The sequence below is a fragment of the Protopterus annectens genome, chromosome 4.part1 (genome assembly GCF_019279795.1).
Source record: "Protopterus annectens isolate FY-2018-M chromosome 4.part1, PAN1.0, whole genome shotgun sequence".
NCBI classification, from domain to species: Eukaryota; Metazoa; Chordata; order Ceratodontiformes; family Protopteridae; genus Protopterus; species Protopterus annectens.
In genome coordinates this window covers 811,871,300-811,889,285 of record NC_056734.1, presented here as the reverse complement: position 1 = coordinate 811,889,285, position 17,986 = coordinate 811,871,300, and the positions used below count along the sequence as shown (strand labels likewise).

At 42.9% G+C, this 17,986-nt stretch overlaps 1 protein-coding gene across 1 annotated transcript in view; it reads left to right on the top strand.

Annotated features, from left to right (window-relative positions):
* Positions 1–17,986, top strand: part of SAP130 (Sin3A associated protein 130) — a 547,137-nt gene that overhangs the window by 460,145 nt on the left and 69,006 nt on the right. Inside the window, exons 17-18 of the mRNA XM_044070859.1 lie at positions 10,132–10,383; positions 11,020–11,145. Of these exons, the coding sequence (XP_043926794.1) occupies positions 10,132–10,383; positions 11,020–11,145 (378 nt within the window). The remainder of the gene's footprint in view (positions 1–10,131; positions 10,384–11,019; positions 11,146–17,986) is intronic.

Here is a 17,986-nt window from a genome sequence, read left to right as displayed (position 1 = left end):
GAATGAAGGTTTGAGTGGCCACTGCTGGTTTACCTATCCTAGTAGGATTGTTATGGCAAAGTCCACCCACAAGAGTTTCACTAAAAGCCCAAGGCTGCAGCACTTGCATGTGTGGGTTATGCATTCACCAAGGAATGCATACACTGTAACTGGAAACTTCGATGTGCATATTGACTCAGGGGCTATATAGTGAGCATTGCACCACACTTTCCAGCCAAGATAGAGAATTATTAGGTGGTTAAAAGTATTTACTAGTGCCATTAAATGATGTTAACATTCCCCTGCTCTTACCCCCTTTTCCTGGTGCCCAAGGACACCGGGGAATCAATGAGAATGATTGGGCAGTTAATATATGCTAGAGGATTGATGGCCTGGGGGGGGTCAGCAGACAAAAAAAACATGTTAAAAAAGTAAGATAGTACCATATTGTAGATTTGTCTGCTATCCACAGATTTTCAAGAGGTAATTCTGAAGTTGGTCCCTTATTTCTGTTCACTTTGTTTCATTTTTGAGAAGTTCTACACCTCTGTGAAGTTATTTGTAGATATGTTTGCTTAGAAAATAAAATAAAATTGGTCTAGAGAATTTGAGCTGGTGTCAAAAATTGGGAGCTGTGGAAAAGAACAAGCATTTGCAAGGGACATGTGCACTGGTCATGCAGAATGGTTGTAGACATTGAGATTTTTATAATGGGAGCTGACCATCAAAGAAGGAATATCCTGATGTTTGGACCCACTTTCTGAAGTCGTTGTGCAAGTTCTACATATGTGGTGAGCATTCTCAAGTCACTGTTTTTCTTACTCGTTGCAATTTTGCTACCTGTCTTTCCCTTTAGGTTTCACAGAAAATCCTTCTGGCATGTCCAGACTAATTGGTGGAGTCTTGGGTGAGTTTTGATTCATCTCTAACAGTGCTGACAGCTTGAGTTTTTTCTGATGTTTGCAAATCAGTCTTAATTTGCAGTTATCTTGCATCTTGCTTGTAAATTAATAGAGAACAACAAGTGAATACACAAGTAGCTCATGTCTCAGATGAAAAGGTACCTTGGTCCTTCCTTGTATCCTACAAACATATTAACTTGCCAGACTTCGTATGACTTACTTCCTTTGCATCTCTGATTGTATCCTCAGGCAGATGTCCTTCAAGGATGCATCTGCAGTCATCACATATGGGTTGTCCTGCCTCAGGCAGCCCTTCGGTCGGCCGGATTCCAAAGTCTGGGTCCGGCGTCGGCTGACGTCGCCCCTTCCCCAATGTCAGAGCGCCTGGAGTATAAAAGCGTCAGCCGACACCATCTTCCTCAGTCTTTCTTGCCGCGTGGTGCCCGAAGCAGAAGCAGTTCGCAAGTGCCAGTCGGCCAGCTCGTGTAATTCAGCTACCGAAGACTTCAAAAGCTAAGTACCCCGTTGGGGACTCTTTCTTGCCTCAGCCGATGTCAGATAAAGTTAATAATGGTTTAACTTGTGGGAAACAAATACCTCATAAGGATTTCCACTCTTACTGCCTCCCCTGCCTAGGCCCAGACCACGACGTCTCGGCCTGTTCAGCCTGTGCTTCCTTCAACCGACGCACCCTTGGACGTCGGGCGGAGTTCGCAGAGGAATTTTTTGGGGCTAGTTTTTCATACAAAATGCCGTCAGAGACTCCGACTTCACATTTAATAAAGAAACGGAAGGACAAGGGCCGACACACGCGGGCCGCGGTTTCGGCTGAAACCACGGCCAGGCCTACCGCGAGTGTCTCCGTCTCGGCTGAAACAGAGTCCTTGGTAATTCCGACACCCGAAACCTCTCAACCGACAACCTCGGCCCCGGAGGCCCCTGCTGAGTCGGTTATTGAATTTCCTTCAGAAACTGGTGTCTTGGAAACTTCCGACACCATTCCTCTAGACAAAACTACTCCAGCACGTGGTGCAGCTAGGCCTCCTGCATCCATGTCCATAAAGGCATTCACCAGGGCTAAAGTTGCTAAACATACAAAAGCTATGCCTCCCAGTGTTATTCCTTAGGGACCCTCTACAAGTTCACAGATTCTTACTTTAGCAGAGGATCTTATTTCCTTGATTAGGGGATCTCAACCTCATCCGGACAGGGGCTCTCAACCTCCTCTAGACAAAAGGCCCAGGGTTGAGCCCTCTGATCCCCACTCCTCAGAGGAGGCCTTTGATGGCTCTGCTCTTTTGGACTACCAGGAGGAGGCTTTTTCGGCCTACGAGGATTCTGATGCAGAGGAATCCATCCCCTCGGCCTCCCCTCCTGAAGAGCTATCCTTCGGTGAGACCCTTCACACTATGAGAGAGCATTTCAAATGGCAGGGCCAGGAATTTTCTGATTCCAGGAAAAGATTAAGAACTTTTCTGCATTTACCTCAGCATAGACCTTTGGCTATTCCTCCTGTTTTGAATGTCATTGATGATGTGTACTCTGAGTCTAGCATAACCCCTGACACTCTTCCACCGGCCCCTGTCAAACCCGATAGGTACTACTAGGTCCCGGACTCGCATCATTTTCTTTACAAGGCCCACTCTGCTGATCCAGAAACTATTTCCCAGGGCCCTAAAGGGGTTGCAGCTGCCACCTCTAAAAATCCACTCCCCTCTGAAAGGGAGGTCCAGGGTTTTAGAGAGGTGGGGTAAAAAAACTGTATACTTCTGCTACTCTTTCTATGAGGGCATTAAATTGTCAATTTCATATGATACAGTACCAAGAGTATTTGTTAGATGAATTGCATAAGAAACTGTCTTCACCTGAACCCCTAGATCGCAAATCACTACAGGATCTGGTACATAACTCCCAGCAGGTTAGTAACCATTTCTTACAATGTGGTTATGATGCATTGGAAGCTTCATCTAGGTCAGCTATGGCAGGTGCAGTCATACGTAGGCATGCTTGGCTGAAGGAACAGTCTCTGCCAGACCATGTTAAAGCTAAGCTTCTGGATGCTCCCCTGGAAAAGCAAAAGTTATTTGGCTCCACTGCTCAGGAAGTCTTAAAGAAGGTTGAGGAAAAGGCAAAATCTGTACAAACAGTTAAAGATTTTCTACAAGTCCAACCACCAAGATTCAGCAGAAATTGGCCTGCCAAGAATTGGTCCTTTCCAGACACAGAAAGATTTCAGAGCGGCAAGAACAGGCGTGCCAGAGGTAGAGGGCAAGCTAGAGGCTCCTACAGAGGGCGTCAATGGCAGCCTCCCAACCAGAGAGGTAGTGCAGGACCTACAACTGCTGCACAAGGACAGACTCAAATGACTTTGCTTTGACTCCGCCAACCAGGGCTCAATTAGAAGCACCTTTGGGCAGAAAGCTTTCTTTATTCTCAGACAATTGGCACACTATTACAAGAGACAAATGGACACTGCAAATAATAGACAGAGGATACAGGTTCCATTTTCACACATTGCCAAAAAGAAAAGGCATGCCAGACCTGCCACCAAATCAAAGGGCAGAGGCTTTGAAACAAATCTCCAACTTAATGCAAATGAAAGCTATAGAAAAGGTTCCTCTTTCAGAACAAGGCCAAGGATTTTATTCCAGACTATTCCTTGTTCCAAGAAAAGAAAATCAATGGAGGCCTATTCTCGACTTGTCCGCACTGAATACTTAACTCATTGTGCCAAAATTCAAAATGCTGACTCTACAGCAACTCCTTCCCATGCTGGGCAAGGGGTCTTGGCTGGTGACTCTAGACCTCAAGGAGGCATACCTGCATGTCCCTATCAGACAAAGTTGCAGAAGACACCTCAGATTTCTTGCAGGCTGAGAGCATTATCAATTCTCAGCATTGCCCTTTGGCTTATCTACTGCGCCCAGAGTATTCACGAAATGCCTGGCATCAGTAATTGCACACTGCAGACTTCAGGGGATTCAAATATACCCATATCTGGACGACTGCCTTATACAAGCGGACAGCCAACAAACTTTGGTAAAGGACTTGAATTATGCCATCCACCTACTGCAGGCATTGGGATATACAGTCAACTTTCACAAATCAAGACTTGTTCCATCCCAAAGAATAACTTTTCTGGGTGCGGATTTAGACACAACCAACCAAATGGCTTTTCTCACAGAAGAACAACAAAGACAACTACCGGATTACTTCAAGAATCTGACAAGACAAACTCAGCTGACTGCAAGGAAAATCCTGCAGGCCCTGGGTTACATGGCATCTTGCATTCTTCTCATTCCCCAAGCAAGGCTGCATATGAGGAAACTACAATGGTACCTAAGGAGTTTATGGACTCAGCACAGCCACAGCTTAGAAAATTTGATCCCACTCATTCCATGTCCCCAAAAGGAATTTCTGTGGTGGGCTCAAGCAAGCCAATCAAACAGGGGTCTGCCCTTCAGCAAGCCAATAGCCAGCCAAACTATTACAACGGACGCTTCAGACCACGGTTGGGGAGCACACATGGAGGGCAGATGTATTCAAGGACTATGGTCACAAAAGGAGCTACGCATGCACATAAACCAAAAGGAAATGCTGGCAGTGATACATGCAATCGAGGCCTTCAAACTCTTTCTGCATCAAGGCCACCTACTAATAAGGACAGACAACACCAGAGTTATGTGGTACATAAACAAGCAAGGAGGCATTCGTACCCTCTTTGCAGACTGGCAATGACTCTATGGGAACTTTCCTTGAAACTCAATATAGACCTGCAATCCCAGTTTGTGCCAGGAAAAGACAATATACTGGTGGACAGCTTAAGCAGAAATATCATGGATGCACACGAATGGATGTTGCACCCAGACATCTTCCTACAGATAACACACTCATGGGGAAGGCCAGACATAGATCTTTTTGCCTCCCCCCACAATCATCAGCTGAAGAAATTCTGCTCAAGGACATACCACCCACAAGCATGGAAAGTGGACGCCCTATCTTTCAGCTGGAGAACCCTAACAGTTTATGCATTTCCACCTCTTCCATTAATGACCAAGGTATTACTGAAGATCAGGACAGAGCAGCCAAAAGTGATTCTGATAGCTCCGGACTGGCCAAGACAGCACTGGTACCCACTGTTAAAGAGCATGTCACACACGAAACCATGGCCTATTCCTCAATGGCCACTTCTCCTGACACAGCACAATTACAAAACTCTGCATTCCAACCTGAAAACCTTGCGACTAACAGCCTGGAAAATACCTTGACTCCTCCTCAGGATAAGCTATCCAAGAGAGTGAAGGATATCATCATGGAAGCTCGCAGGCCTTCCACAAGAAAGGCATATTCAGCAAAATGGAAAAGATTTCACATTTGGAACACCACAAAGGGCATAGATGCGACAGTGATGAACATGCCACATATCCTGGAATACTTGGCAGAAATGCTCCACAATGGCCTGACTTACTCTTCCATTAAAATTCATGCTTCAGCAATTTCAGCAGAGTACAATACTGATCCACCTGTTTTTTCTCATCCTCTCCTAAGACAATTTCTAAAAGGAATTAAAAACATCAATCCTCCAAGGAAACCTCCAGTGCCTACTTGGGACCTTAACTTCGTGTTGGAAAAACTAACTCTGCCTCCCTTTGAACCAGCAGCATCTGCAGAACTACAGTTCCTGTCTTGGAAGACTGCCTTCCTTCTGGCCATAACCTCAGCAAGAAGATTATCTGAGTTACAGGCCCTCATGGCAGTACAGCCATTTCTTATTTTTCATCAGGACAGAGTCTCATTGAGAACCAATCCTTCATTTATGCCTAAGGTGGTATCCAGGGTCTCATTAAACCAAGCTATTCACCTGCCTACCTTCTTTCCAAATCCACAAAACAAAGGGGAGAAACTTCTGCACACACTGGACATACACAGACAGTTGTGCTACTACTTGGACAGAACGAAAAGCTACAGAAAAACTGACCAGCTGTTGGTAGCATATGCTGCTGGTGCACAAGGAAAAGCAATTTCCAAACAGACAATTTCAAAATGGATAGGGAATTGCATTCGTTTCTGTTATTCCTTCCATGGAAAAACTGTGCCAGCTAACATTATACCTCATTCCACCAGAGCCACAGCCACCTCCACAGCCTTCTTAAGAGGGGTGGCTACCAAGGACATTTTAGAAGCTGCTACATGGAGCTCCGTGCATACATTTTCCAGGCATTACAATTTACCTTTATATTCCAGATCCAGAGCAGGCTTTGCTACGGCAGTCCTGCAGGGCATTTTAGCTACACCATCCTTTACATAGATCCTCCACCCCCAGATTGGCTATGGTATTCTACCCATATGTGATGACTGCAGATGCATCCTTGAAGGACATAGTACAGTTTTGTACCTACCATAAATGTAGATGTCCGATAGGTATGCATCTGCAGTCAGGTTTACCCTCCCTCCTTCCCCTCTTTGGTATTTATTGGGTACTTTTCCCTCTCATAGCTTGCTGGGGTTATCTATTATGGTGTATTTGTTGCATATATATATATATATATATATATATATATATATATATATATATATATATATATATATATATTTCTGTGCATGTTTGGAATTTATTGCATTTATCCAAATTTAGCCTTCCTTTGAGGGCACCTGGCATCTGGGGCAAGAAACACTGAGGAAGATGGCGTCAACCGATGCTTTTATACCCCAGGCACTCTGACGTCGGGGACGGGGCGACGTCAGCCGACGCCGGACCCAGACTTTCGAATCCGACCGACCGAAGGGCTGCCTGAGGCAGGACAACCCATATGTGATGACTGCAGATGCATGCCTATCGGACATCTACATTTATGGTAGGTACAAAACTGTACTTTTTCTTTCTTTGCCAAGGTATTATCCCACCAAAAATGACAGCTTCCTATAGGTTCATAGGTTCATACTAGGCTATCTGCCCTGAGGCAATTATAAGCCTAGCCCGATTCTGTATGGCTTATGCCACCCCTTGATTTGAGTATACTATGCCCTTTGAGGTTTAGTTTACTGTGCCTCTGTCTAATAGTGACACGGGAGTAATCCCTGGGACAAACCTACGATCCCCCATCCACCTTTCGAGATTCTTCTTGAAGAGATTCAGTGAGGTGCTCTGCCTCACATGAACTGGAATTCTATTCCAGAGCGAAGGGAGCCTCTGGGTTATGAACCTGTCCCTCCAGCAAGTTCTATTTATTTCTGTGCTGAGGTTCAAGTCCCTCGAGCGTGTGGCTCTAAGGGATTTAGATTTACTGAGGTGGAGCATGTCCATTAATTCTGGGTTTGACATAGCTTTGTATGTCAGGCATAGATCGCCTCGAAGTAGGCGTTATGCAACTGAGTAGAGCTGGAGTTTTTTTAACCGAGCAGCATATGGCATCTGTTTGAGACCCTTGATCCTCTTGGTGAGATACTTTTGGGGTCTTTCTAATTGCTGCAGGTGTCGGGTAAGGTACATCCCAAAAGGGGCATTGTATTCTATGATGGGCCTGATGAGGGATGAATAAAGGGGCACTATGATTACCTCTCTTGATCTAGATGTGAAACCCTTCGTGATGAAGTGGGCTATGTAGGTCTTTCTAACCACTTTGGCAATGTGGTTTTCAAAGGAGAGATTGCTATCAACTTTGGTCCCCAGGTCCCTAATAACTTTCCCTGTACTTAATGGGTTTCCGCCTATGTGGTAATTTGTGGGCACATTATTTTTGCCAAACGGTATGACTATACATTTTTTGGCATTTAGCTTTAGACCATGGCGCTGGCACCAGTTATCTGTCTCTGTGAGACCTTTTTGAAGGATGTTTGTATCAGCTGGAGAGTTGATTATGGCGCCCAGTTTGCAGTCGTCTGCGAACTTGGTGAGCCATAGTCCTCCGACGTTTGCCTGTACCTCGGAAAAGTATATACCGAACAAGAGTGGTCCCAGGACAGAACCCTGTGGGACGCCACTTGTGACTGGTTTTGAGTCTGACATGACTTCAGCAACTCTCACTCTGTGGGTTCTGTCTTTGAGCCAGTTTGCGACCCATCTTGTGACATAGGGGTTTATATTTAAGCTGGATAGCTTATCTATGATGCCCGAGTGGGGTATTGTGTCAAATGCCTTTGCAAGGTCCAGATAGGCTGTGTGGACTACCTTCCCTTCATCTATGGCTTTGGTGACTGTTTCGAAGAAGTCAACCAGGTTCAAAAGCCAGGATCTGCCCTTGACAAAGCCGAACTGGGTAGGATCTAGTGTCTGTAGGTCCCCAATGTCTTTGTTTATGAGCTCCATGATGATCCTCTCCATAGCCTTGCAGACTAAGCTAGTCAGGCTTATGGGGCGATAGTTTCCAGGGTCCGTAGAGGCTCCACCTTTGTGGAGTGGGACCACTGTTGCTGTACGCCATTCTGTGGGCACATATCCTGTAGTGAGGCTGAGATTGTATAGCTGTTTTATTTGAGGGATTAGTTCCTCTTGGAGTTCATGTAGGACGCAACCTGGGACGCCATCTGGTCCCATGGAAGCAGTATTTTTTGCTTTGGAGAGGGCAGCCTTGACCTGAGCATCAGAGATGTTTGGGAGGCAGCCCTCTGATGGTATAGATACTTGCTCTTTTGGGGGGGGGGGGGTGGAGAAGTTTGCACTGAACCTGTCTGCCAGGATATTGGCGATGTCTGTGGGTTCAGTGTATTTTTTGTTGTTTAGAATCAACTCAGAACAAGTCTGGGAGTTGTATCCCAGGTTTCTAACATAACTGAAAAAAGTCTTATGATTGTCTTTGGTGTCCTGTGCAATTTTTCTCTCGAAGCTGGCCTTGGAGGATTTTGAGGGATCGTAATTTTTTGCTAGTACTGATCAGAGATGCCTTTCCTATTAGGGATTTTGCTCTATCATGTAGTAGCTTCCTCCTTCTGTTGTACAGTTTATTTATGGCAGGGGTCCACCAGACTGGACGCCTGCCTTTGGATGATTGGGTCTTGGTTTTGTTTGGGATAGCATGATCCATGCATTCCTGGAGATGTCCGTAGAATGCATTTATATAGGATTCTGCAGTTTGGGCCGTAGTTTCCACTGGCCCTGGGGCCTTGAAGGATTCCACTTCAGTTTTGAGAAGTGAGAAGTTCGCTTTTGAGAAGGTTTTCACTGTGGTTTTCTGGGCTGGGGGTGGGGTCGGGATGTGGACATCCAGTGAGATTAATTTATGGTCTGATCTTACCAATGAGGGATATACTTCTAGTGTGGAGCATAGAGTCCCCATGTTGGTAATGATCAGGTCTAGTATGTTGTCCCCTCTTGTGGGAGTGGTGACTAGTTGTTCCATAGCATTTGAGTGTATAATTTCCAGGAACCTTTGGGCTAAGGTGCTGGGGCTTGAGTAGTGCTCCCAGTCAATGTTTGGGTAGTTGAAGTCGCCCAATATAATGGTTTTCGGAGAGAACTTCATGTTCTCCAATGTTTTCAGGAAAGCTGAGTGGGATTCCTGACTTTGAGAGGGTGGTCTGTATGATGCTGTAAACTGAAAAGCAGCCTTGCCCACTGTTACTTGCACATGGATGGTCTCCGATACTTCGTGCAATGCCACTAACCTGGAGGTGTGGATATCCTTGATAAATATGGAAACTCCCCCTCCTTTTGTGGTTCGGTCCGGGTTTTGGGGCCGAAAAGCATGATATGAAGTATAGCCTGGTAGTGCTGGGGTGCTCTCTGGAGCCTTGAACCAGGTTTCTGTCACTGCACAGATATCGATGTTCTCCATACTGAGGAGAACTATGTCAAACATTATGGGCTGTTACCCATTTCAACATCAAGTATAAGAAAGTCCAAGAAATTTTGCGAAAGACTTGCAAAGCAGAGTATTGTGTTAAGGTCTTTAAGAAACAGGGTACTTTATTTTATCCTTATTATATTGAGTGAAGTCTGTTCCTTGCTTTCTTCCAAAAGAATGAAGCAGCACACTTTTGCATTTCATATTTTGCAAACAGCATTTAAAGGGACCTGCATGTGTGATTGTACAGATAAATGGGAACCAGGCCCTTCATGTTTGAGTCACTGCATTTTCATGAGAGATGCAGCCTCTTGATATTTGTGTTAACATTTATAGAAATAATCACTTTAAATGAGAAGTAGTTTATTGTGTCACTAGGTGTATAGAAATGTTGCTGATTTCTGCTTTGTTGCAGACTTCATGGGTGCTGTCTCTCTTTTTTTTTTTTTTTTCTTTTCCTCCCCCAACAGTGTCAGCTGTCCCTTCTCTGACTTCTGCAGCTTCTCCTGCTTTGACATCTTTGCCCAACAGCCTGACACTTCCTCCTGGTGAGCTGCCACCAGGTGCTTCCCCAAGAAAGAAACCTCGAAAGCAGCAGCATGTTATTTCAACTGAGGAGGGTGACATGATGGAAACAAACAGTACGGATGACGAGAAGTCTAACCAGAAACCAGCAGTGGTCAAGGTAGAAAAACGGAAGTCACCACCAAAGGAGTATATAGGTAATGTATTCCAGAACATGTTTCCTAGGCAGCCTATATTTGGTATGATATGTATAAACTTCATCAGATTAAAAGCATGTCCTGCAACAAACATCAGACTTTTGGCTGTATCTTGTGATTTGTGGTTCCTTTTAACCAAAAAATGTCCTCTTCCTGCCTGTAGTGGGTTCCATAGGTAGTGATTAATCAGGAGCAGGAGGCAAGTGTTAAAAAGTTTGTCAAACATTTAGAAAGACTAGATTACATACACATCCACACTGAAATTGTAGCATGGATTGCTAGGGTCTCGCTGTATTTGATATTGTGCCAGGACTGTTTGTGCTTTTTGTCCATAGGAGGGAATGTGCTTTAGGTTTTTGAAGCCTCCTTTCGTAAGTCTGCCCACATTACATGCCAAGTTTAGATGTGTAATTGTGATGTTGTTTTTTTTCACCTAACCCTTCCCAAAATGTTTCCACTGCTATTAGTTGCATAGTTTGATTTTCTACTGCCACTAGAGGTTTACTTTCCATAGTTGGTTCTCTTTCTTAAATTTCAGATGTCTTTTGAAGTTAAAAAATAATAATACAAGTAAGAGTTGTTCACTGATTGTTAGATGGTTACTGAGTTTAAAACTGCCTTTTACTTTTTTTGCAGATGAGGAGGGAGTACGGTACGTACCTGTAAGACCAAGACCTCCCATCACTCTGCTTCGACATTACCGCAACCCTTGGAAAGCTGCCTATCACCATTTTCAGCGATACAGTGATGTCAGAGTCAAAGGTTAGGTTTTCTGCTGTTGCATAAATGGTTGCTTCTAAATTATATTGCTTTATTTGCATAACTCAGAAAGTTATTAGGTTTGAAGTACACCATGTGACTGTCATGGTACAGGTGTTGCTGTCTGATACCTGCAGTGTGGGAAAGAGGCATGTTCTGGACTCACCAGAGTATGTTAAGTTTACTTGAGGAGGCTGTTATGCTATCTGGGAGAACCTACGTGTCTATGAAACTACATTTTATCACAATTTTTCTTTTGAAGAGCTATGTATTAGGGTTATGGATATCCAAGAAAGAAACGCCCCCTATTAATGTTGTAAGTGGATTATTTTCAATGTGTAACATATGCTTTTTTATGTGATAGTTTAAACAGTATGTTCTGCCTGTCAGACCTGAGGGCTATCTTGCTGCAGCTAAGTTACATTCCATGGGTAAATCTGCAAGAGTGACCAAGGTGTAGAGGTAGTACTGGAAAGTTCTGCAAGAAGGACCAAGGTATGTAATCAGTGGTTGTAAAGGAAAATAACACGGTTCTTAAATAAGAGTCCACTAAATAGTTTATGGGGGCAAGTCTGTTGGTTTGTTGGGATGAGTTTACTTTGCATTCACCGAGCTGTGTAGCAGAGTTGGAAGATTCAAGTTGTAGGAGGCCACACATAAAATTATAAGGGCAGGGAACTCTGTGCCTACATTTTACTGATCTCATATACAGTGCATAAATGTGAACATGTGCAGAGTAATGGTTTCTTTCAGCTGAAGAAAGTGACCATTCTGACTGTTCATGTAAAGTGTAGGTCAAAACTCTAGGCTCAGTGGCATAGAGGAACTGGAGTCCTGACTAAGCCCCAGATGACTTGGACTCTGGTGGTGGCTTGGACTCTGGAGCACTTGCCTAGGGAGAGACTGGAATTAGTTCAAAGATCTGCTCGCCTGTCCTGGGGGAAGTAATTGTCTTAAGTCCCTCTGCAAGAGCACCAGCTGAGTGGAGAATCAGTACTGCACTCCAAGGCACAGGAACACTAGGCAAAAGAGTGCATACATTTCAGTTAAGCATCTTGGCTTTGCAGAAGCATCAACTGACAGTGTCTCTGCATAGGCAAGGATTTCACCTTGACTGCCATTTGACAGGGAAAGGGCCATAAGGAACATAAAAAAAAATCTGCTAAGTCCTCAAGGACTTAAGGATGAGTGTCACTGCCTCCAGCTGTCTCCTTTCCACAGTGGCATTTTCTATTAACAGGAGCAAGAAAGAACAAATTGGCCGTTAGAAAGCATGGATCAATGTTAGCAGCTAGTGAGAAAGGGACAGAGGTCATAAAGAATGATTTAAAAAAAAAATCAGCCTGCCATGGAGTAACCATGTTTGTCATTGCTTGTTGGCTTTTGCTTTTTATCTCTAGACCTGTTTTGTGTTCTTACTATTTATTGTATGTGGCTCTAGTTTTCTCTGTGCCACACACTTGTTATGTTGTACAAGAAGGATTTTGTGATATCACCTTTACTGGTAGCACAATTTTTACCAACCTCAGCTTTCATGATTTTCCTTGTAGTTTAGTGCAGGTTGAAGATAAGACAAGCAAAATGCAAGTACCTTTTAGCAAAACTATATGCTGCAGGACAGTGCATTTCCCATAGTGTCGACAAAAAAAAAAACTTGTCAGGACTGATTATGTATTAGACTAGTTCTTAAATTGTGACTTACAATGAGGAAAGGTGTACAATGGTGTTCACTGTCCATATTCTGGTATAATTTAGATACCAAGTCCTCAAACATTTTATAGACCATTCTGACAACAGATGATTGATAGCGTCAGTATTTTGTGTTGTGTTGTAAAGCTATATCTTGAATTTTTTAGGTGCAGTTGAGTAAATTGTACTCCAGGTAAGTGAACTAGTCTATTGTGGGCCATTTTGAGCCATAGGCCACTTCTTTAAATATATGCCTAACCTTGCATCCTGAATGTATCCAGCAAGTTTTTTTAGTCTTAAAGGTTGTAACTGGTGTGTAAAAGTTAGGCTATGATTAACAGTCTGTCTCTGTTGAATAGGTGCTAAACCTGGAGTAAATTTCCAATTTCCCATCCACTGGTCCAAGTTGCACTTGAATAGGGTTAGTGACGGACTCTGCGTCACATGGGTAGGAAGCCTATTTCAGAGGAAGGTAATTCTCTGAGACCTGCTTGACCCTCCAGCATGTCCTGTTTATGTTACAAGCAATGTTCAAGTCCCTAGATCAAGTAGTTCTAATGCTATTGTTTTTTACAGATGTGCAGATGGTCCGTAAAAGTAGGATCCAGGGATACCTTATATGCCAGATACAGGTAGTCCCTCAACATTTCATGGGAAACAGAGATAGGACTTTTTAGGTGATCTGTGTAGGACATATTGCTTACACCCTGCATTCTTTTTGTGAGGAACCTCTATGGACATTCCAGTTGCTGCATGTGCCTGCTCAGGCACATAATGAAGGGGGTGTTGTACTGAATGATGGATCTGATGAGTCCCGAATACAAAGAATCAGTGACCTCATTGGACCTAGATGCCATGCCCTTTCTTATAAGTTGATCAACGTAGAATTATTTCCTTGCTACCTTAGGCAAAGGTTGGTGGACAGCCAAGTTATTGTCTGTATATGTCCCCAAATCTCTGTCTAACTGGGTCCACTCTTGGGTGCTTGTTATTAGTGAGGTAGTTTCCTATGGTGGCTAACTTCCCAAAGAGTACTATTATGCATTTCTTGGTGTTGAGTTTTTAGACCATGGCTTTGACATCAGTGATTTGTCTGTGCGAGTCCTTTATGTAGGATGTTAGTGTCTTGTAGGGAGTTCTATGACTGCTCCGTCTTTGCAGTCATCTTCAAGTTTGGTCAACCAGAAGTCTTTGACATTGGCTTTGACTTCTGTGTGGTAAATGCCAAAATGAAGCTGGCCCAGGCCTGAGGGATTCCACTAAAGACCAGCCTTTTTGTGGAGGTTGTCTCCCCATCCTAACTTCCTGGATCCTATCTGAGGGCCAAATTGGGGTATAGTATCAAGTGCCTTACCCAGGTCAGGGTAGGCAGTGTGCACCATTTTTCCCTCATCCATTGGCTTGGTGACCATTTCAAAGAATTCCAACAGACTGAGTAAGCATGATCTGTCTGTGATAAAGCCAAACTGGATTGGATCCAGTGCCATTATTAATCATATCCATGAAAATTATTTCCATGGTTTTGCATATGAAACTAGACTTCTAGGTCTATAGTTCCCAGGATCTGTTGATAGACCACCCTTGTGCAAAGGGATGACCATTACAGTCCTCCATTCACATTGCACAAAGTCTGTCTGGTGGCTCTGGTTAAATAGTGACTTCAGAGGTTCAGATAAGTCATGCTTCAGGCTTTTTAGGAGGCATCCTGGGATATTATCTGGGCCAATCATTGAGGTGTTCTTAGCCTCAGAGACTGCATTTAGGACCTGCTGTTCGTGGTTGTTGTGGAGGGTTATATTTGATGGTGGTGTTTGGGCGGGGGGGGGGGGGGTAAAATTGGAGCCGAATTTGCCAGCCAACAGATTTGGTTTGTCTTCTGGCTGCATGTAAATGGTTCCACTAAGAATCAGTTCTGTGCACTATTGTGTTACAACTTTTGAAGTTTTGGACAAAGCTAAAGAAAGACGTGTAGTTGTCCTTGGCCTGGGAGGTTATCTTTAAATCAGACTGGGCTTTGGTAGACTTAATTTACCCTTTTAGTTATTTGTTTAGCTTAATGAGAGAGTTTATATCCTGCTAGGCATTGCACTTCTTAATTTTAGCTATGACTTTTTTTCCTTTTGTGGTACAGTCTATGTTTGGACTCTACCAGGGTGGTTTGTTTTTTGAGTTTGTTCCAAGTTTGTTTCTGGAAGGCACAGATGTCTGTATGCATCTGTTAACATGATTATACAAGGTTATTGTATACATTTCTGCGTAGGCAGCTGTATTCTCCAGGTTTGGAGGGGCTTGAAATATTGTCAGGTAATCGCTTAATAGTAGGCAGTTTGCTTTAGAGTAGTTCCTAACTGTTAGTTTGCTGGGGTCAAGACACTGATTTTTATTTCAAGTGAAGCAGCTTTATGGTCTGACCTTACCAGAAAGGACAATTCACTTAAGAGGTGCAGCATTCTTCCATGTTTGTGAATGCCAGATTTAGTATACTTGCACCCCTAGTGGACATATAGACTCACTGGTGCAGGTTGTTTGAGTGTACAATGTCCAGGAATCTGTGGGCCTGCACATTTGGGGTCATTCAGGATTCCCAGTCTGGGAAGTAATTAGTTCCCCATGAATATGGTATTGGGTGGAATGGCAAGTATCTCCAGTAGGTCTAAGTATGAGCTATGGATTTCATGCTTCGTAGAGGGTGATCAGTAGCTTGCAAAGATATGGTAAGCTGGACATGTCTAATCTCGAGTCTTCCTGCTTGACCACCCTTGAGGTATGTTTGTTATGATGTAGATTAAGACCACCTCCACCTTTGGGACTTTCAAGATGGCTGCACATTAAGTAATAGCTTAATTCTAGCTCTCCCAGTGTGAAAACAGAAACTCGGCAGAGAAGGCCAGTAGACATGTGTTTATGGGTAAATTTCAGTAACTAGCTAGTAAGTGTACTACCTGGATGCCAAGAAAAAAATGAAAGACAGAGGACCTGGAAAAAAATCAACTACAAAAAGTGAGGAAGACGCACTGACTGGGAAAAGGTCTGCAGCTGTTCAGCAAAAAGCAGTGCAACTTCCAGACATGAATTCCAGTAATCTGCAGGAAAATATAAGACAACTGCACACAGACCTGGTTAAAATAAACAAAACACTGATGGAGTATATCAACACAAACAGCAAAAGGCTGGAAAAATGGAAGAAGCTTTAAACAAATATTCAGATGTGGTGGTAAAGCTGCAAAAATCAGAGGTCGAAATGAGGAAAAGGCTGTCTGAATATGAGACTGCTCCAGAAGAGATGTTTCAAAAAAATAGTAGAATTAGAGAACAGAGCACTTAGGGAAATTCTGAGATGTTCCGCTCTACCAGAAGCTGGAAGGAACAGACTGCATTCATTTTATGAAAGCACAAATAAGCAACTGGACTGGTATTCCCCAGCAGGAGTTTAGTTGAAAGGGCACATTATGTGTACGGTCCAAACCTGGCTATGAGAAAGCAACCTAGACTTTTAATAGTAAAGATGCAGTCCTTCCAGCAGGAGTTGATTTTGACAAAACTGTGGCAGAAGGACAAAGTACTAAAAGTGGGAGACAGCAGAGTATTTGTGGAGAATGACTACTCATTGTACAGTAGGCAGAAGAGAATCAAATTGACATGCAAGTGTGAGATTCAAACTGCTGTACCCAGCTGTCTTTAAAGTATTCTTCCCTGGAGAAACAAAATAATTTTTGATGAAGTACATGCTAAGGAGGAAATACAAAAGTTTGTCCAGCAAAAAGTGAGCTGTGAAACAGAAAGAGATTCTGCTTCTTGTTCTTCTGGTAAAAAAAGACCACAGAGAGACTGTACCTGTGAAACTTTCTCCAGTGTTTCAATGGAAAATGTTGGAGTGAAGGAAGGGCACACAAAATTTGACTAGAAGAATTGAGAGTACATTGGAATTGAAGCAGAGGCAGGATTTGGTAGATGGAGATGAACAGTAATAAAACCAGTAATTTAATGTGGGATTACAAAAGAATAATTAATTATACGTGTAATATATATGACATAATAAGAAAGTCTGGAAATATCAGACTTTTCTTAAATTTATTGGAGATGTGGGGGACTCTGAAGCATATGCCCTGCTTCATGTCATTAATGTTAAAAAAATGTTTTGGGTAGGGGAACAGGAGGGAGAACGTTAACTGTAAGTAAATATTTTTTTCCTTATTGCCACTATTTTTGTTGTGTATGGTTTTCTATGCATGCTCTAAAGTTTTCTCAGTTATTTTTAAGTGTAATGGGGATTGCAAACATGTTTTACTGTTGTTTTTTTTCTTTTCTTTCGCCTTCTCTCTCTTCTTGTTCATTTTTAAGAAATGTAGGCAATACAAGGAGAAAAACCTCGTTAAAAGAGCATGACAGAAGAAAAAAATAATGGGCTTTTCTCATTCTTACATGGGGAAATGAATGTATTAAGGACCTTAGACTGATTTAGTAACAAGTTTGAAGAGTAAGCAAGTAAATGAAAAAAATAGTGAATATTATGAGGCTTTTTTCTAGCAAATATGTGTATGCTCAGTAGCAGTTCTGCAGCTGGTCTTCATCTTTCCATGGAAAAAATCTGATGAAAAGAAACTGGCTGCCTGGTTCTCATGTCACCATGGAGACAATCTGATAAAAAGAAACTGACCACAGTCTGGTGGAGAGTGATTGGCTTAAAAAAATGAAGAAAAATTGGCTAAAGGATAATTTCTCTGAAAACATTCTGGGGTTTTCCCAGCTGTGAGAGCTATAAAGAAAAGACAAAACCAATTGGCAGTTAATAGAAGCACAGGCTACACCATGCATCTTGGCGTGTTTAACCTTTCTTCTAGGTTAACTGAAGTCTGTGAGTGTTTGGGACTTTTGTTCCTATTAGGCGGGTGAAACTTAAGTATTTGAAGATGTACATAGTTTTGTGTTAGTATTAAGTTAATAGGTTTTAGGGTGGTATTGTGGTTGGGTTTTTTTTGAGGGCTTTCAATAAAAAAAAAAAGTTTTGTAAGATGTGCCATAGCTCACATGGATATGACAAGAAACAGCTGTATAAAAGTTCAACCTGTCAAATCGTGTATGCATGTAACACAAAAGCTGGAACTAGACAATTAACAAAAAAAGGTGTTCTACATAAAATGTGGGAATAAAAATG